The 22,037-nt window shown below is 39.3% G+C and overlaps 1 protein-coding gene across 4 annotated transcripts in view; it reads right to left on the bottom strand.

Moving 5' to 3' along the window:
- The window catches only part of LOC146326295 (transcription factor COE3), a 188,977-nt gene that overhangs the window by 3,566 nt on the left and 163,374 nt on the right, over positions 1-22,037 (bottom strand). For 3 of the 4 annotated variants that reach the window (XM_084718529.1, XM_084718531.1, XM_084718530.1), the window contains exons 12-14: positions 13,070-13,135; positions 10,785-10,959; positions 3,714-3,893 (exon numbers count right to left, since the gene is read on the bottom strand). In XM_084718529.1, coding sequence (XP_084574655.1) covers positions 3,714-3,893; positions 10,785-10,959; positions 13,070-13,135 — 421 coding nt within the window. Of the gene's footprint in view, positions 1-2,811; positions 2,818-3,713; positions 3,894-10,784; positions 10,960-13,069; positions 13,136-22,037 lie in introns of all 4 variants that reach the window. The other variant, XM_084718532.1, reaches the window with a different exon arrangement.

Below are 22,037 nucleotides of genomic sequence, written 5' to 3'. Positions count from 1 at the left end.
CTGCTTCACGTCTCCTCTCTGTTCTTGGCTCCTTCTCGCTGTTTTTCTGCTTCTTTCTCCAGCTGATATTAATGGAATTCGGCCCAAAGCGTGAATGCATGAATGCATGAAGGATGCGGTGAGGATGTTAGTGGGGTTAGTCGAGGAGGAGGAGGAAGGGGAGGGGTGAGGAGGAGGCGGATGGATGGACAGGGGGACAGTCAGAGGAGGTGAACAATGCGTGGCGGTGTTCAGTCGACACACACGCACACACGTTCACACACACACACACACACACACACACACACTGGGAACCTCGGCGGAGGGAAACTGTAGCTCAGCCAGGCGAGATGTGAGCCCACCTTTTGTTTGGTCGCCAGGGACGACAACATCACCTGGCACGGAGACGCAGTTTGAGCTCGATACCTTCTAAACGAGTCTCGCTGAGACTCGCCGAGCTCTTTGATACAGAAGCCAAAACAATGGAACGCTCCCCGCGGGCGACTTTAGACTTTACCGGTCTCCAAAACACACCTGCGCCTTCCAAGCAGCAGCAGCGGCTCCGACTCCAGGCGAGTTAATCAGAGCCGAGAAGTGAGAAGTTTCAGAGCAACAACAGGGCCGACCGAAAAACTACTGAAGCATCAACTCAGCTCCTGCAGCCTCACTTTCATTATTCTGAGAACCACAGCGGTGACTGTTCACCTCCTGCATCAGGACCACAACCTGAAAGCACTCTGCAGCCAGGAAAAATACATAACCAGCGTTTCAACACATCATCAACAGTCCATCCAGAACTGGATGTTTGATACCGATACGTATCTGCAGGGAGCTGATTTATCACCCTGAAGTTCTCCTCTCCTGTCTCTCAGGTGCTGCTGGGAGTCAAACCTCAACATTTCTTTGGTCCCAGCTGATTCACGGTTAGGGGTGCGATAGATCACAGAATTCACAGTTCAGATCATATCGTGGTTTTAAGTCACAAATCAAGATCAGCAAAAAAAAGAAAAGGCGGGATCAGAGTTAAATTATTTTAAAAATGCACTTGGTTGTTTTGTTCTCTCTCTGTCTGTAGTTTTCACCATCATAATACTTCAAACACTACACTCTACTGTATTATACTACAATACAGTACATATGATAGATAATTATATACTGAGCAGTATAATACACCACTACACACTGTAGTCTGAATCAGTGTCCCGCCCACAGCACTATCTGATTGGTTAGAAGTCAGGAGTAACAGCCAATCAGTACAGACACACTGAGTCACAGACAGACAGACACAGAGCTGCTCCGGTGAGCTGAGAGGAGCTGTGTGTGTGTGTGTGTGTGTGTGTGTGTGTGTGTGTGTGTAGAAGTTCACCAAAGTTTCAATAAACATCACAATCTTATGATCTGTTTCTATGACGACAGCAGAGTTAGATCAGTAAAAATGTCTGATGTCATGGAGGTGATGTCACTGGAGGCGATGTGACGGTTCTTAAATCAGTAGTAAAACACAGCAGGTGATCCATACAGAACACGGGACGGCTGTGATCTGTTGCACCCCTATTCACAATCACGTTTCCTTAAACTGTGATCAAAATTAAAGTTCATCCCTTCTTCATTCAACACGTTCTCACTCCAACTCATCAAACACAGCAGTTGGCTGGACGGCGCCCTCTAGTGTCAGTTTAAAGCTGTTAAATTATCGATGTTATATATTTTGTTGACTTGTGTTCTCACATGATCCCAAAAGTTTTAAATGTTCAAACTAGAGAAATGTGTCATTTATTCAAGGTAACGATGTGCAAAATGTAAAAAATCTACACAATATACAAAACCTTTAATCTATTTTAAAACTGCTAATACTGCTGTTTGTCTGTTTCTGCTTTTATTTATGTTCTTTTTTTATATATTTTTAAATTTTCAGGTTTATATTTTAGTTAGTGAACTCTCTCATCATTAAAGTAAATCTTTAAAGACGACTCAACATGCAGTGTAGAAATCACCTGCACTGCTCGACGTAATTTAAACAACAATTTAATGATCAGGCTGCTTTCAGTTTCGTTTCCATGTGTGCAGTGACATCACTGCAGCAAATATTGTTTGCTTATTGTTAGCAGAAAAACTAAAGCTTTAGTTAATTATAAAACTGTCAGGACACGAAACTGTCCAGAGGAAATCTATGATGGAAGTCTGTTTGGAATAAAGCAGCAGATAAAATCCACGGACGGTGTGCGAGACCTTTTGGATGCCTACAAGAACAAACAACATTAATTAACTGATCCTGTTGGATTTAAACAATTAATGAAGTTACAGCTGCGGTGTGTAAATGATCACACAGCTTCGTCCTGTTCCACCCACATGCAATCATCTGTTATTAATCACAATGTTCATTTTTATGACCTGTGGATTAACTGTGTTGTCCTGGAAGCAGAGCGTTGATTCTTCTTACTGTCTGAATAACGTGTCCTTTAAAGAGCAGCAAAATACAGCACCGCTGTTTTTTTTTTTTCTTTTTGGTCAGTGGTGGACAAACACCCAAAGAACCTTGACATTATGTATTTGATTTTTCATGTAAACTTTCAATGTAACTTTATCACACAGGCTTAATTAAATAGTTGCATTTAATTCAATGTTTTTCTGTCATGTTGAGTCTGTGTTTACTGTTTTGGATAAATAAACTTCTGATTTTATATATTTCATTTACACTTTATTTAAAAATGTTGCTTCATGTGTTTGTTTTTTGGAGTGAATGTGCTCCTGATCACACGTCATACAGACCAACACACCTGCCTGCTTCACATCAGGTGGAAGATAGAGACTCAGCATGAACATTTAACACACACACGACTCTGTGGACAATACAATACTAATACATATGCAAGACTTTCAAAATAAAGGCACAAAAACTAATTAGGTGGGTTTATGTAGAGATCATGGTTTGTGTTAAGATGAGAATGTTACTTACGTAAGTTCAGGAGTCTAACATAACATATGGAAGTCGTGTACATCAGTACGTAACTAAACGTTTGAATCAGAGAGGCGTCGACCAAACTGTCATATCTGTTGCATTAGGAGTGAGAACAGGCCGCTTCATGACATCACATTTCCAATCTAAAAACTCTGAGATCAAAAATATCATTCAGAGTATAACATGGTCAGTTACATGTCAACTGACATTTCAGCTGCTTTCAGTAAAAACACTAAGTGACGGCACCCTGCAGCTCAGAGGTCAGTCGTGTCAGTCGTGAAGTGAAAGACACGTTCGCTGTTTGACACCACGTCAGTTCTCACACTGATACTTAACTTCAGCTGAAACTTCACCTCAACGTGACATTTAACCTCAAACTGACCTGCTTTAATGTCTTTAAGAGACACGTCAAACACTCACACAAGAAACGACACCTTAACCTCCACCTCAACTGACATTTCAACCATGTAACTGACACTTCAGGTCACTTCAGCTGGACCTTCACCGTCAAACAAACAAATCATTTCTATTTTCAAACGTTTAAACTTGTTTCAAATGTTTATGTGCAGGTTTCCAGTTATGACTTTATTATCTTCATAAAATTTAGCCTTTTGCTGATTCAGAGAATCATTTTGTTCCCCTGAACGATAAACAGCGCCGTGTGTTTCCTGTTTTATCGTACATCTTTTAAAAAAGGCTCCCTCCTGCTGCCTGCCTCTCAGCTGGACGAGGTTTGGTCTCTTTACATTAAAGTTGTTTTTTTAAATGGACTCACTTGCGTAAGCAGAGTTGGTGGAGCCGTTGAGGAAGCTGGGGGATCCAGGTACGCCCAGGTTGGTCATCCCCGCTCCGTATCCGTTCATGGTGGACGTGATGGTGTTGTAGTTGGACTGCTGAGGCGTGGAGCTCGGCACGTAGCCGCGAGGAGACACGCTGTTCGAGTTACGGGAGTAACCTGCGAGGAGGAAAAGCATCAGAGTCAGACAGGAGAAGATCAGTTCTTCTTCATGCATTTATAAACCTGCTGAAACCTCAACCAGGTGAGTTTAACCTGAAACACGACCAGACTGTGATCATGTTAATCACACTGCGTCAAAACTTTAATCTAAACTCAAACTGTTCAATGAAAAGTAAATAAATAAACAGTTTACATCACTCGCCAAAATCTCAGGGGCACCTGTTAGTCCATAACAACCGCACAAACTGAGGCAACGAGTATTAGCCAATCAGAGTGCAGGTGAGAAAAATCAATCAATTAATCAATCAATCAATCAATCAATCAATCAGGTCCAGCAGTTTACCCATCCTGAGTAAACTGTTAAAACTGCAGCTCACTTTGAAAAACATTTGTCTCTGTTTGCACTCATTTCCCAATACAAAGTACTGATACAGTAAATTAAATATTCATTAATAACTTTCTGTATAGTTGCATGTTACAATAATAATGTGGGGTTTGTCACAAAATCCCAAGATACTCATGAAACCACTGTGACGTCTGCAGTCACCGGTTCTATGAATAACATACAAAACATAAAAAGAAAAACAGATATTTATCTTCTTTATTAAAAGAATTTGAGAATTTAACCTAGAGATGATGCTTTTGTATTTTTTTTACTGATGTTCCTACATTAATAATTTAACCCTCTGACAGGAAGATTTAAAGTAAACATCAGCTCTTTTCCAGGTTCTTGTTTCGACAGTAGAAACTGTGGCTGCAACTAACGATGATTATCATCATCAATTGATCTGTTGATATTGACTTGATTGATCTGTTTGCTCCACAAAATGGTGAAAAATGTTGATCAGAGTCCAAGATGACGTCCTCAAATGTCTTGTTTTGTCCACAAGTCAAAGATATGTGTCAGAGAAGAGAAGAAACCAGAAGCTTCATAAACTTTAATATATAAAACTGTGTCATCTGCATAAAAATGCACATTACATCCAGATATATGTCACATATTCAAGCACAGCCTGAAAATATGGACACATCATTTATAAGTCATATTTCTCAGCTCCAGTTCCATCATAAATATCTTGATCCAGTTGATCATGTGACCTTGTCGTTGTATTGTGGCGCCCCCTGCAGGCTGACGGCTTTAGTTCTGAAGTTACCTACGATAAACCCTCAACTCAAAGATATTCAGTTTACTGTCAGAGAGGAATCAATAAACAAGAAAATATTTACATTAAAGAAACTGAAATCACAGAATTTAGACTTTTGTTTACTTTACTTAATCAATATAAAATAGTTGTGCAATAAAGTAATAATCGATTCATAACTGATTCAACTTCGCAGCTCTAATTATAAAATATATTATTACAAGATATATTTATGTTCAAACAGACATATTTACATTATTATGAGATTTACTTACAATACGCCAAGATATATTTGTTATAAGAAAATTTATTTTATATAAATGTTAGAAACATTTTTTATTAAAAGAGGAACTTCAACCAATTAATCAATCAACAAAATAGTTGGTATTTAATATAGTAATTGATTAATAATCAATTAATAGACTAATTATGTTTGATATGATTGATGATGTTCTAAAGTAGAAATAAACTCACAGTGTTTTAATCTGTTATTTAACTGATCACCTCGTTTCTCACAGCGATACTTCAGGAACCAAACTTGTTTTGATGAAAACAGTTTTTTACCTCACAGAGCAGAACAATGAGAGAAAAGTGTCTGAACTGTCCCTTTAAGATGTGGTGGAAATGTAAACAGGAGAGGACAAAGAGACTCTGTCTTCCTGTCAGGAGTCTGAAACAGATCTGGAGAAACTCGCCAAACTCAACACGCATTAATTAAATGTTTTTAAAAAGAGAGAACCGATCCAGAGAGGATCATTAGAACTGATCCACGACTGATGATGATGATGATGATGATGACGATGATGATGATGATGATGACGACGATGACGCACCACCTGATCCATTTGGTCAAAAATGAGCTGAAGTGAAGTTTTGAGTTGTTTTTTCACTGTTGTCAGATATGTTAAAGTGTGTGTGTGTGTGTGTGTGTGTGTGTGTGTGTGTGTGTGTGTGTGTGTGTGTGTTGGAGGTATGTCTGACTGTGTGTGTCTCATTGACCTCCTCACTGTGACCTCAGCGGTGACATCATCACGCCTGTCGCTGCTGCTCTCCTGCCCTTCATCTCTCACCTCTCTGCTGCAGCTCTGTGCTCACCTCCACCCCCCTGCCCAACTCCACCCCCCCCCCTGCTCCCGCTGATTGACCCTCATCCAACATGCATTGAATACCGATGTTCCCCGCAGCACTCAGCCTGACCTTTGACCCCCTCGTGAGGCTCCCGGGTTCCCACCGACCTCGGGCCGAGCTCGCCGAGCGGAGCCAACCGTGTGCCAAGTAGCACATTACATCTCCACCCCTCCTCTCCCTCCTCCACCCTCATCCACTTTTCCCCCACTTCCTGGTTCGGGCCAACGCAATTCCCAGCAGGAGCAGGCTGATGGAGCGCTGCCCGGGGACGAGGGCGAGGAGCGAGGAGCGGCGATGGGAAACACATGTGGAGGAGAGGAGAGGAGAGGAGGAGCGGCCGGAGCTGCAGAGCCACACAATCACTAAATGTCACGATTGTTCTTTAATAAAAACATAAATTCTTCTTTAACAAACGGACTCAGTGTCCCGTCCTGTTTGTGTTGGTGTGTCCCCCTCCCTGCCCGTCCTCGTCCTCGTCCTCGTCCTCACACAGCAGCGGCGGCGGCAGCAGCAGCGTGGGAAGCAGATCACTTCCTTCGACCTCACACTGACGACTCAAATGGAAACATGTGTTCAGAGTTTAGGAGCAGTTTGGTTTCATGGTGATGAACTGGTTGACTGACAGTTTGGTTTCACTGAGTAAACGTCCAACGCTCAAGGACTCCTGCAGGTGGACGCTTTTGTCCAGCAGTTTGTTCAACAGTTTGTTACCGTGGCGACGCATCAGGACGACAGTTAAATGAAAAACTGGATGTTAACGGTTCGTGTTGCACTCGGCTGAACCTCCAGAAACAAATCAAATCACTTACAGGTTTCACAGGATGGTTTTCATTCAGCTGCAGACTGGAGGTGTGAAACTGTCAAACTCTGCTGATTTTATTTTATCATTATGTTTCATAATTACTAGACCTCTATCTGTTAGATATTTTCTAGATTGTCTTGTAATTATGAGACACTGGGTTCTTCATTTACTTAAAGGGATTGTTCAGATTTATTTACCTAGAGTCAGAATATTTTCACCTCTTGATCTTTCTGTCAGACAGACTTTTCTGACAGGAAAACACCGTTATTTATGGTCTTAATATAGTTACACTTCAACTGATATTGATTTATTTAGCTGTCAGTTATTTTGCATCTAATGTTAAAATAATCACCAACCAATTAAGAAAATCAATCTGGTCAACCATTTTCTGACATTTTCTGGACCAAAAAAGTAATTTATTAATCAGGAAAATAATAGATTACAACAGATTAATTGAAAATGATCTACTGTGTAAAACACTGACTGTGGAAATACCTCATACAACCACACTACAAATACTCTGAACTGTCCCTTTAATACCATCATTCTGTTTTTCCAGAGATGTAATTTTATTATTACTTCTGTTTATTGTGGCAGACAGAGAACATTATATTTATATTTGTGGTGCTGTTCTTGTTCCAAATGAAGGTCTGAGGATTAAAGATGTTGTGGACTTGATTCTGGGTTTTATAAATAAATCTAACTTGAATTACGAGATACGGAAATCATAATTATGAGATGCAGAAGTCGTAGCTATGACGCACAAAGTCATAATTACAAGATACACAAGTCTAAATCAGAACAGAAGGAGTTTTTATGACTTTAATAGACCTGATGTTTGTTAGCAGAGACTTTGACCGCAGGTCACATGACGTCAGTGTGTTCGTCCCTCTGATGCTGCTGTGTGTCGGTCTGTTGGTCTGAACATCACAGAACAACAGAACGTTTTTTTACGTGAAAATAAAAATCTGTTTGATTATAGAGGTTCAGGACTCATATCTGTGCTGCTTAATAGTTTTTGTCCACTGCCTTCTTCAGGTACAGGAACACGTTCAGGTTTTTCTTTATATCTGACCACCTGTCCTCTCTGTGACTGAGGCTTCATGTCACATGACCACACCTGAGCAGGTTCCACTCGCTGAAGGAGGCTGTAAAAATCCAGTCCAGCTCCAGAAAAAGCAAGTAACAGCTGAGTTCAGAATATTTTACTGCAGATTAAATATTCAGATTTTACTCTTATTTATTCCTGCAGTAAAACATGTAACGTTAGCATGATTCTTTTTAAATCGACTTCAAAATAAAAGCTCAAGCATTCATTCTTTTTGCAGCAGAAAGTTAAAACTTCTGTCTTTTGTGTCATCATGTCGTACACTCGTGATGAGGTCATGATGTTACATCACAGGAGGGACAAAACGTGGTGACAGTTCAGGCTGCAGCGAGGCGGGAAACAGATCAGTGGTTTGGGGCTCAGGTTTGACAGATTTTATAAAACATTTTAAAATCATCTATATAATGACACAACAAAAAATATCTATCAAAATGCCTTCAAACTCTGCTCATAAAAGTTACCAGAGTTAAAAAACTTCTGAGAAACATTTTGTTCATTTTTCTACATTTAAAAAACTTTTGGATCTTTTGTGTTTATTTTAGTGCTTCAGTCGAAATCAGAAAAAGACCTGCTGCAGTTTTCAAATCACAGGACGAACTGTTTGACAACGACAACAATTCATCTGCAAATGACTCTGTGCAAAAATTCAATGAACCATATACAGAGCTGTAACACCTGATGCACATCACTGAATGTAATTATTAACATTTGTTATTTTCTATTTCTTACATTTTCAAGATGTATAATATTCTATGTGCACATATTTGCTGCTAAACATTAGAAAAAATGGCACCCGCCTTTTTTACATACTTGTGTATAAATTTCTTTTACACTATTATTGTACTATTCTGTTATATTCTGTGCATCTCTGGAAAAGTTTGGGAACTCCTGACTTCCATCACCTTTTAGTTGAGGTTGTACAGATTTTAGGAATGTGAAGAATTTAAATTATTCTCCACAGCTTATACTTATCTCAAAGGAAATATCATCACAATGAGCAAAAATACATATGTATGCACGGATGGACCATTTCTGCTGCAGAGTTTAAAGGTATTTTGTTGTTTGGGGGCGTCAGTGTCCCTCCACCCCCCGTCTCCACCCATCAGCTGTCAGAGTGCAGCAGAAGAAGAAGACGAACTCCAGGAGCAGAGAAACGTCCTCCTCCTCTTCAGGAGGCTGACATGAGGCTGAGCAGGCCACTCAGGCTGCTCTGAATTAGCCTCGTAAATTACTCTCCTCGTGCGCCTGATAAGGCCGGGGCTCGCGAGCCGCTGTTTTTATTAATGTTTTAATCACGGCAGATAATTGCGAGGGGCACAAAGAGCCGTTTCATACTTCATAACAGCGGGGAGGACAGCGGCGGCGGCGGTCACATCCTCGGTGTAATGTTTCCGACCGGAGAGCTCCGCGCACATAAACTACCGAGTTATGAATTTTGAGCTGTAGCTGCAGCCTCGTTTCCCATGACCTCATAGATTCCTGTAAGGTGTTCGCCGCCGGGCCGATGTGAAAAGCAGACGATGGTTCAGTGAAGGGGGTGGGGGGTGGAGGGGGAGGAGGAGGTGAGGGGGGGTGTCCGGGGAGTAAAAGCAGCTCTATCTGCTTCCTGTCGACGCGTGTTCACAAGCTGCTCGCTGCACGTTTGAGGAAACACGCAGCTTTTCTCTTAAACTCTGATCATATTCTGCACTTTTCTTCACGTCAGCGTGTTCAGACTCAAACCAGCAGTGAATGTTTCCACTAACAGGCATCACATGTGAATCACAGCCTGACAGATCTGCTTCCTGTGTGTCACAGAGATCCATTAGTGTGACGTGTTCCTTCATTACCACGAACACACACAATCAACTTTATCAATCAGCCCCTCCAGGACCTCGCAGGCTGTTGCTGAGGATCGTTGTGGTCTGAAGTGCCTGATTTCTTGGCAACTTTTCTAAAAAATTGTGATGCATGCTGCAACGTTTTTAGGCGTTTTTTGCAATGACGTTGCAGAAACTTGAAAATCGCTACACAGGATATATAATGTACATTAAAAAAAAGTCTTCAAATCATCCAAAAATTATCCTGAGATCAGAAGTTTGGACCAAAGGAAAGTGAAGGAGGGAAGTTTTGTCCTGACTGATGATATTTTCTGAAACCTTTCTCCGGCAAAATGGAAGATTTCTGTCTTCAGATGATTTGAACAAATGTTACAACTCTCCGAGGAAGAAAACCTGAGTCGTACAGATGAAACCAGGAAATCAAGAAACACAAGCAGACAGAAATCAAAGAGACAGAAACTCAAACGAGTCGAATAAATGACGAGTCAGGGAGATAAAATAACCCTGATGCAGAAAACAATACTGCTGCTGTAAGGACAAGAGTGTGTGTGTGTGTGTGTGTGTGTGTGTGTGTGTGTGTGTGTGTGAACTTTATGACAAACATCTTTAATTTTGTGAAGCTGACGTCGACACTTTTCAAACTGCAGAGACAGACTGTTGGTTGTTTCTCCTCAGAGACACAACAGAGACCAGGACCAGGAGAGACCAGGACAAACAGAACGGGATGTTTGTTTTCTTTTACTAGGATGGCAAAGGCACAACCCAACAAACTCTGCCTCTAATTGGCTTGAGTGACAAACGTTGCCATCCTGAGGAAAAAATATTGCAAACAAGTTTCCAAGTTTCCACCCCCTCAGAGGATTATGGGTAATAGTTTCGAGCTCTCACCCTGATCGGCCTGCGAGGCCTCGGAGATGTTGACGGCGAGCTGACTGCTGAACGAGTTCACTCCCATCATCCCCGAGTGAGCGGCCGAGCCGGTGAGGGACGGCAGCTGGTTGTGACTGCGGGGGACGCTGTAGAGCGCCTCGGTGAGGTCGGCCGCCCGCTTCAGGATGATCTCCTGCAACAAAGACGGGAAGGAGGAGGAGGAAGTGATGGAGGGACAGAGAGGAGACAGTTATTAGGGACGTATTTTAAATACGAAAATATAGAAACTGCAGCTGCATGAGGTCCCATTCCATTCCTCTTTGAACGAGAGCAGGAGTCAGCAAACTTTACTATCAAAAGACCCAAGAAAAAACAAAATCTGTCTGCAGCCACAACTGTTTTCATCTGAGACTTTTATTTTGGTGGGGATGTGGCTTAAGAAGAGCCATCAGTTAAATTCAGAGGGAAAGGAAGGAAAATCGAAAGTTATAGTTCCATGTATAGTTACACATTTTTTCTTCAAAAATTACTCAAACTGATTAATTGATTATAAAAATAGTTGGTGATTAATTTAGATTAATTAATTAATTAATCAATCAATTAATCGCTGCAGCTCTATTGAGTTCAATAGACAGTTTTTGATTTACAGAAACACAGACACGTTTCAGTTGATAATAAAACAGTGATTTAACCCTTTTACACATTCATTCACTCATCTGAGGAAGAAAACAACTAATTAAAAGGTTTGAATTCAACCAGACGAGATCAATATCAGAGGATTTCTGTAAAACTCTGGATTAAAGCTGAGGTAGGCAGTTTATTTTAGGCGTCACCGGGCAAAAGTTCTATAATAACCGTTTAGCATGAAACAAAGTTGAATTAATATGATTTATGTCGGAGAAATAAACAATGTTGACCTTTATTTTATTAGAACAAAGGAACATTTCACACATCTATAAGATGAGACAGGTGTTTCAAAAGGACTCCTGCACACTGTCTCACATGCAATATAAGATTTATTTTTAACGTTTCAGTACTAAACCTTCATCAGGCAGACAGTTTGTATCCATGAGAAGAAACTTAAATAGGAAGTGGTTTGTCAGTCTGCAACCAATCACATTCTCCACGAGCCAAAAAAAAAAAACACAATATCCAAAACAGTCAGAAAAATAAAACACAACATATAAATTCCAAACAAATTTATCGATATTACATCTGCAAATATTGCAAATTCATCAATACATGCATAAGTTAAAATAGAATAATCAGATTTATTTCTGTCTGATCCAAACTGCACACATTGAATCAAGTAGTTCCCTAAAAATAAATCCTGCAGACAAACGATAGCAGCAAAAAAATACTTCATCATGTTCCAACATCTGTATGTGAATCTGATATCCAGAAAAATCAACATCCATCACAAATTTTAAATATAAAGTCCTCTACAGCAGTCACTGTCAAACACTGGGTCGGGACCCTCAGGTGGGTCACAGGAGATTTTATTTGGGTCACCAAAATAAATAAAAGACTGTGGAGGAAATTCTACAAATTTAATATTTATATCTGCAGTACAACTTTTGTTTAATGGAAAAATGAAGAGCCTGTTATATGTTTTCAATAACGTGTTACGATAATATAAAGTGACGCAAAAATGGTTGTAAAAATGATCTGCAACATTTATTTATGCACAAATTACCAGAATTTATTGATACGTCTTATTGTGACCTGGGTCATAATCATTTATCATTTCAAAATACTGGGTCCCAGAAAAAAGTTTGTGAAACTCTGCTCTACAGTTTTTAACAGGGCCTCAAACGTCACACAGCAGGGATGCATTCATATATAAAGTTTTGCACACGGGGAATGTGATTGGCTGCAGACTGATCACCTCATCAGCTGATGCAAATAATATGCAAATAAATGTTATATTGCAGGTTAGACAGCATGCAGAGTTCTGCAACCTTTATTTTATTAAAACTCCACTTCAGTTCTGTAGTTTTTTATCAGTTGCTTCTCCAGTTATTGTTAATGTTAATTAATAACTGTGGATAAATTACTGATGTAATTTAAGTGGTCTGAGACAAAACCAGACTTGTTCATCATGACTGGAGACTTTGTCCAATCACAGGTCAGTAAGATAGTAAAGTTTTTAACACGTTTTCTTTCTATAATTACTAATCTATAACTCCACTATGATTAAGATTAGTTAAAGATGGTTCCAAATCATAAAAAGACTCTGACAAAGTGCAGGATGGAAACTCCTGCAGTGGAGTTCAAAGGTCAAAGTGAAGCTGCAGACTCACCTGGTTGTTGTGTGGCATCCCGTACAGAGCCTCCACCAGGTCGGCTGCTCGCTTCAGCAGCACCTCCTGACACACAGACACAGAAACACACACACAGTTTTACTCTGCTGAAAACCTGAATCCATTTACACATTAATCATACAGCATTTTCACATGAAGACCACGAATCGTCTGCCTGTATTTCTCATTATTTTGCTGCTGGGGACGTTTTTATCAACTGAAAACGTCTGTCTTTGTCGTCTTGGGAACGAGACTCAAGAAAAACTCTTTCTGGTGCGTTTAGGAACAGCTCGGACAAATCTACTGATTCTACCTTTAAAGTTTCAATGTCATTTAAACTGAATCTGACTCAAACTTCCATAAAACGTAAACAGTGAAACCACTATCCTCCAAAAGAAGAAAATTAATAAAATAATCAGATGTTTTGTTCCACCAACAGTCAAAAACAGATTCAGTTTGTTAAGACAGATAGAAAGAAAACTACAGCTGCAAAGATTCATCCATGAATAGATTATGAATACATTTCAATTATTCAACTGGTAACTTTAAAGAAAAAACAATATTGGCCAATATTCCAGTTAACAGGCATTTTTTTCATCCTCAGTTTAAAATTACTGATTTTTTTTCTGCTAATTTCCGGAATGACTCAAATCTGACCAATCAGAACGCTTGAAAAGGTTTTACATCATCGATATTTACTAAGAGACATCAAGAAGATCATTTGTGACGAGAGAACCACAAATACAGAACTCAAGAACGTCCAAACCAGCAGCAGAACCTCGCAGGTAACAACACACCTGCACCAAGAGGAACCAGCCAATCAGAGCAGCTGAGACAAAACAGCAAACTGAATCTCATGTAAACTAAAATGAGGTTGGTGACGGAGAAACTGACGACAGATCAGATTCACATCAGCTTCTTCAAAATGGCCGCCGATGGAGATGAAACGAAGAGACGCAGAGATGGAGGGACGAACGTTTGTATCCGGAGGGAAGGAAAAGACAGGAAGAGTCAGTGGGAAGCCATTAACACACACACACACACACACACACACACACACACACACACACACTCGCCCGGGGCTGTTTTCCCATCAGCCCACAGGAGAGGAAGCGTCCAATCTGAGCGCCTGCAGCGCAGCGGGTCGCTACGACGATGGCTGTTAATAACAATAACAGGACTAATAAATAGATGAATACACAAAGACAGAGGAGGAGGATGTGGAGGTCAGACGAGGAAGGAGGAAGAGAGGGAGGAAAGAGGAAGAAAGAAAAGGAGAGGAAGGAGAAATGGGAAGGAAGGAAACAAGGCAAAGAAAAAAGACAGCAAAGACAGAGGAACAAAAATGAAAGGAAAAAGAAAAAGGAACTAAGAAAAGGAGGTAAATAAAAGGAAAGAGATTAATGAGGGAAGGAAACAAGTAAAACAAGGGAATAAAGAAACAAAAGGGAAATAAATAAAAGGAGAGGAGCCAAAGCATGTAAGGGAAGGAAGAAGAAGAAAGAAGGACAAGAAAAGGAAAGGAAGAAGGGGAAGTAAATGAAGGAGGCAAATTGGAAAGAAGGAACAAGGGAAGGAAAGGAAAAAGGAAGGAAAAGGAAAATAAGGCTAGGAAAGGTAAGGAACAAGAAATGGAAAGAAGGAAAGGAAAGAAAATAATGCAAAGAAAGAGGAAAGGAAAAGGAAATAGGAAAAAGAGAAAGGAATAAAGGAAAAGCTAGAAACAGAAAGACGATGAGGGTAAAGAAAGGAAATAAAACTGGAGGAACACAAAGGAAGGAAATAGGAAGGAAGTAAATGAAAGAAAAATAAAGCAAGAAAAGTGAGGAACAGAAATGAAAGGAAATAAGAAAAGGAGAAAGGGAAGGTAAGTAAAGGATGGAAAGAAAACAATGGAGATAAATTGGAAGGAAGGAAGGAAGGAAGGAAGGAAAATACAGATATAAAGGAACAAAAAACGAAACAGACCTGAAGGAAGAAAAACAGAAAGTAAACAAACTCCCAGAGGAGTGTGAATGAAGGTGTGTGTTTTCACACCACAGCGTCAGGTGAAAACACACACAGATGATCAGCTGATAGACAACAGAGAGGAGGATGAAGAGGAGGAGGAAGAGGAGGAAGAGGAGGAGGAGGTGTGAGTCCCTGAGGAGCAGCAGTGGGGAGGTGGAGGCCTCTGCTGGAGCTCCCTGAGGTATTACAGCACAGAGGAGGGCGAGAGACACTCACACACACACACACACAGAGAGAGAGAGAGAGAGAGAGAGAGAGAGAGAGAGAGGGGGGCAGGTCATGTGACCACATTTATTAACCGTTTATGTTTCTGTGTGATTGATCAGAATCAGGTGAATTTCCCCGTAAAGTATAAAGTTCACATACAAGGAAACTGTCTGCATAATAATATTAAAAAAAAATAAAAATAAAAATATGATGTGACATAGAAAGTAAGAACTGCCAGTCAAGAAGCAGAAAGAGAAAATTAAATCAATAACATATGAAAAAATATAAATATGTGTAATATGTCAGTTAACATTTAATGCACAGTAATAATAATGAATTATAATTAATAAACGAGGAGAAACAGGAAGAAAAAGAAACTAAAACAGACGACAGAATAAACGAGATGAAAAGTGAAGCAGCTCAGACTAAAGATGAAGACCATGAGATACAGCTGAAAGCTCCTGCACTGTTAAAAAAAAAAAAAGGAGTTTAGTAGAATCAACTGAGCTTTTTTTTCTCACCACCTGAACATGAATGTTCAATCAAAGACACGTGATCAGAGCAGACTTCCCAGCATGCATTGTGTGAGAGTTAAAACTCTCCTGAGTATAAATATTTCTAATACACTTTAAGTCAAGGCCATGATGTTTTTTTTACAATAACACTGCAATACTGTTGAATTCTTAAAATATCATAATAATGAATATTTTCACATGTCGTCTTTGAGTCGTTGTTGATCAAAGTGTCTCCAACAGAAGAGGCTGAAACCGAGAAGCGACTTTTCAAACTGAGACGGTCTGAAAGAAAATCACATTTATCTGTGACGTTCATCTGATCAGAGATTTTTGGTTCAACTTAATATCTTAAGTTTATTAAACACATTTATTTGATTGTTTGACTCTCAATTTAAAAAAGTAAAAAAAAAAAAGAAAAGCTGAATAAATGAAAGAACATTTTGAGTTAAAATATATACTTTATTTTACAGTGTAGTCCTTTCAGATATTATCATAATCATTAGAGCAAAATATAGATTACATCTGTGTATTATACATAATGTATATTAATCATATATTATTAATATTAAATATGTATTTAATGTAAAGTTTATTCTGTATATGAGCTGTTCTGTATTACAGTGTGTTTCTGTCATAGAACAGTTTATATATCATACAAATATGAAGAACAGTATTTTACATTTCATTCAGATGATTTCAGTCATTATATATCATTTGGATTTATAATTATATTGATTTATCTGTATGAACATTTCATACCTTATTTCCTTTCATTAAAAGTAGGGCTGCGATCATTTTCATTTCTGATAACGTGCAGATTATTTTCAGGATAAATCAATTAATGTGAAACTTTCAATCACAACTCTGATCAGCTGGTCACCAAACAGTGAAACAGCTGTTTAACAGGTCGGATACATGAAAAATAACACGTCATTTAAATCACATTTCAATGTTTTAATAGTTCTGATCATTTCAAAAATAAATAAATAAATAAATATTTAATGATAATTTCAAACTAATGAAGACACACACTTCAGGAATCTGCTGCTTTCGTCTCTTAAATGTCAAAATAAATAAATAAATCAATAAAATTGATTGATTATCTAAATAGTTGGCAACTAATTATCTCTACATCAACAAATAAATGAATCAACTCGTCTTTGCAGCTTTAATAAATAATGTTTTCTCTTCCAGTTCATTTGTTTGTTTGTTTATGTTGTCGTGTTTCGTCACAGATAAACAATTCTGAGCTGCTCTCACCGCTCTGAAAGGTGATCAATAACATTTTTCACTTCAAATTTCAGATTTTTTCACTCACTGATTCCTCCGATAACAAACTGAAAACTTATTGTTAGATTTAATCTTGTACTTCTTTTGATGTGTTTTATTGAGTCTGTTTTTATTCCTTAATATCAAAAATCCATCATCTGTCAAATAATATGATGCATTTCTTCTTATTAAACTGCAACAATTCATTGTTTCTGAAGTGATTAATCATTTAAATAATTCAAATATTTTCACAATCAATTAATCGATTTGAATATTTTATAAGACACAAAGAAAAGCAACTCAAAGTGATTTAAAAGAGAAAATAAAAACAAATCTGTTTTTTTATTTTATTTTTACAGAAAAAAAAAAATTTTCTGTCCATTTTCTGACATTTTAAATTAAAATAAGTTGCAGTTGCAGCTCTACATTAAACTACATAGAAATATAACGGCTAGAAGTACTAGTACAGTTGTTTGTGGTACTTTTACTTGTGATACTTGATGCACATTTTAATGATATTTCTTTATGTTCTACAGTGAAAGTAAAAGTAAAGTCCTTAAAGTGCTCATGGCTGCTGATGAAGATCATGTGATGATGACTGAAAGCTCCAGAACTGTTTCAGAATCTAAACTTCACTGAGTGAGATTGATACTGCAGTACATGTAGTATTTTACAGTGTAGTCATGGTACTCCGCCCTGCAGTAAAGGACTGGTTATGAATGTGTAACTGAGTCAGAAGTGTGTTTCTTACAGGAGTCTTTGAACTCATCATTAGAGATTCAGCAGCTGTAAATCTTTTTTTCCTCTCGGCTGTCAGACTGAATCACCTGCTGCTCCGTCACGTCACATCTGCTCACGTTCGACGCTCAAATCTGAGGATTTTATTTCAGCTGAAGATGGACTGAGAGCCGCTCTGATGGGGGGAGATTAGAACCGAGGATTTCTACTCGGGTTTTCGATTTTAACTCTCTGCTGCGAGCTGCAGCGTCCAAACAAATGTCTCCTGTGACTCAGAGCAGAAACAGTCGCCATTAACCACATTGTTTCCCCTCCCAGCCAATCAGAGCGCTCCCTCACTGCTGGCAACCAACAGGGCCTTCACACACACACACACACACACACACACACACACACACACACACACACACACACACACACACACACACACACAGCTCTCATTTCCCACGACAGACGATGACCTCGAAGGAGACGATCCAACACAGTGAGATGGAAACAGAACAACATCCAGAAACTCAGAAATAATAAAACTGTGACGGTTGGATTCAGATTTAAATAAACACTGAAGATGTTTACAGGCTGACAAACATTTACTGTCCCTGTTTGTTCTGTTCTTCTCTGTTTGTTGACAGATGATGTTTCAGCTGTTTGTATTTTGATTAAAAGTGTGTGTTCTGCTCTCAGCTGTTACACACATGTTGGATTTTTCCCACAGCAGAGTGAATCGGTGAATGTAACACTTTTTTTCCTCCCCAATTAGACAAATTAGATCAATTACGAGGGCTGAATTCAGGAGTCCACCATCTGGACCTGAAGGCCGACCTGTTATAGACACTGTGATGTGTTCACTGTCATCACGTCAAATCAGAATAAAATGTCTCATGACAGAACCAAGAACTCTAAACTGTTCTTACTGGTGTGGATATTTTATGTGGAAATGCTTTCTGCAATTTAAGCCCAGCTTAGCACAAAGACTGGAACTAGGGGAAGACTGGGGGAGCAGGAGGAGACTGGGTTAGATACAGTATCTACTGGCCTGAAGTCAGTTTTTACTTGCCCCTGTGCAAACTGTTTTATTTAAAAGCTTTTATCAAACAGCAATAAAGACTAAAGTTAACTGATAAATGAATTATACTGTAGTTTAATTCTAATTGTCACAGAACAGAGAAAAAAAAACACCTTCCAACAACTCAAGTTACACTTTGACCATCCAGAAGGTGAATCTGTGTGTGTGTGACATCATCTGAACGTGTGTGTGTGTGTGTGTGTGTGTGTGTGTGTGTGTGTGTGTGACATCATCTGAATGTGTGTGTGTGTGTGTGTGTGTGTGTTCAGTGAATGCCTCCTGTCAATCAAATCTCCATCTATTGTAGGACAATCTGTCAGCCTGATCCTGCCAACACTGTGTGTGTACATGTGTGTGTTTACATACGATACACACTCTATATTTATGTGTGTGTTTGCATGTTTGCACATCATTATGTCCTTCTTACCTCCTCTTTCTTTGCATATTTTCCATCTCTTCCTTCCTTTCCTTTTTCCCTTCTTTTTTCTTCCTTCCTTCCTTAATCTGTTTTTCCATATTTTATATTGTTTCATTTTATTTCTTTCCTGTCTGTCCCCTCTGGGAGTTTGTCCTCACCTAAAGGTCTAAAGGACAGAGGGCGTCTCACACTGGCACAGTTGTGATATTGAGCTATATAAATAAAATTTGACTTGACTCTTTTCTTTCCTCTCTCATTCACTTTGCTCCTTTCTTTACTTCCTGTCTTACTTTTTTTTTTGTTCTTTCATTTTTCTTTGAATTTGTTTCCATTTATTTTTTAAACTAAAACCCAAAATCAGCCGTTTTCACTGAGGTGAAAGGACGAGTCTCTGCTTCTGTGTGTGTTTGGTTGTGTATTTCTTTGTGTTTCTGTGTGCATTTCAGTGTGTGTGTGTGTGTGTGTGTGTGTGTGTGTGTGTGTGTGTGTGTCTGTGTCTGTGTGTGTGTGTGTGTGTGTGTGTGTGTGTGTGTGTGTGTGTGTGTCTGTGTGTGTGTGTGTGTGTGTTCCTCCTCTGGCTTCATTAATCTCCATTAGAAAACAGAAGTTAGTTAATGTCTCCTTCGCTCGGCTGCAGCAGCAAGACGCCACGAGGCAGCAGCTGCCCGTCACACACACACACACACACACACATACACACACACACACAGTGTTACTCACATGTGTTGTACATGCAGAAACACACACCTGAAAAATACCGTTCACATACACTGAAACCTCGTACAGAAAAGACTTAAGCTCTTTGTGTTTGTATATACTGTGTATTGTGTGTGTGTGTGTGTGTGTGTGTGTGTGTGTGTGTGTGTGTGTGAGTGTGTGTGAGTGTGTGTGTGTGTGTGTGTGTGTTTGAGAGTGTGTGAGTGTGTGTGTGTGTGTGCGTGAGAATGCAGTGTGTGTGTGTGTGTCCTTCTATTTTCATTAGGTCCTGACAGACACAACAGCCTTCTCAAGTTAATGACGCCTCCGAGGCCTCACTGCTGCTCACAGTGTGTGTGTGTGTGTGTGTGTGTGTGTGTGTGTGTGTGTGTGTGTGTGTGTGTGTGTGCAGTTGTTCATTTGTTCTTGGCCGCCACTCTCTGATCTGTGAATCAGTAGGCTCTCTCACTGCTGCAGCTACCCAGAACACCCACCACCGCCGCCAAAAAAAACAAAAAACAACCTACGAAATCCACCACAGAAGAAGAACTGCTGCTGTGTCGTCCAGTCTGAGCTGAAGAATCAATCAATAACTCATCAATCTCCTGATCAAATATGAGTCATGATGCTCTGCTCTGATTGGCTGCAGGTCTCAGGTAAACAGTGACAGAGTTTTTAAAAACTCTTTGTGTTTTGATCTGTCAGACATTTGATTTGTTTCATTCAGTCCTGGAACAGAAAGTTTAAAGGAGACGTGATTATTTCAACTAAACATGTTTCCTTTTTCTCTGATCACACATCATGGTCATTTTATTCTTTTTTTTACAATAAATATATTACAGATTTATCCTTTAACTACGTGTTTCCAGCAGCGTCTCAAACAGCTGATGAAGAATAACTTGTTCTTCAGTATCAGACGCTGAGACGTGGAGACAAACTGTTGGGATGAGAACGTGTTGGTGTCCTCGGTGAAGCTGAACGATTTTTAAAAAATATCTAATTGTGATTATTTTGATGGTGATTTTTTTATTCTGCCTTATTTGTTTAAGTTTTTTATATATACTGTATATATATACATTTTGATTTTAACAAATATTGCACCTCCTGAGATTTAAAAATTACAGAAAAGCACATTTTGATTTTGATTTGCTTAAAGTCACCTAAATATAAATGAATTCCTTTTAGATGACAGAAGCATCCAAATTCATGAAATCTTTCTCACAACAGGGCTGTGACACATCCTACCGTCCACGATAACACCAGTGCACATTTTTACACCATAAAAAAGTGAAAAGATGTCTGAGAGTGAGAGCAGCGCCTCAGAATCCAGTACAGATTTAGTACCTAAAGGAGGTCAGACCTCCAACAGAAGAAAACCGTTACCTCTAAAGACAGAAACACAACAAACTTGTTTCATTACTTGAGTCATAAACACACCATCGAGTCCGACCAGCCTACGATCAGCGGAGCGCTCGCTAGCTGCACGTCACATGACAGGAAGAGCAAACGCTGGATGGAAATGACTGATGTGGTTCCATATTGTTTGGTCGAGGGTATGATGCCAATCCAGACGATGGAAAAGGAAGGAGAGCTTTAAACAGCTGGACACGACGTCACAGTTCAAAATATTTTTCACAGACATCCTTACCTATAAAGCATGTGGTGACAAACCAGGAGCTTCGCTATCATTGGTGGAATTCTTGGACTGAACGTGGTTGAGGTGAACTACAGAACCGTATATTAGACTGAACATATGACTGAAGATACACAACTCCTGCCTCGACACAAGTTTCCTTCCCGAGGATCACACAGGTGACAATACTGTGAGTTCCTTAACTCACCTGGTGTGTGACGTGTGTCATGCTTTGGTCATCGTCTACACACTGCCAATGATAAGTTTCATTTATCTCCAAAAACAAAACTTGTAAGTTATTTGTATGAGAAATGGCCGTCACTTTTCTCAAAAATCAAGTAAGAACTGGTGACGGGCATTTCAAACCAGCATGCTATTCAATATTCACAAAACACTATTCCACCATTATTCAAAGA

This window comes from Lutjanus erythropterus, chromosome 5 (genome assembly GCF_056507025.1).
Source record: "Lutjanus erythropterus isolate fLutEry1 chromosome 5, fLutEry1.hap2, whole genome shotgun sequence".
NCBI lineage: Eukaryota > Metazoa > Chordata > Actinopteri > Lutjaniformes > Lutjanidae > Lutjanus > Lutjanus erythropterus.
Note: the sequence above shows the minus strand (reverse complement) of the source record. Positions and strands in the feature narration are given on the sequence as shown.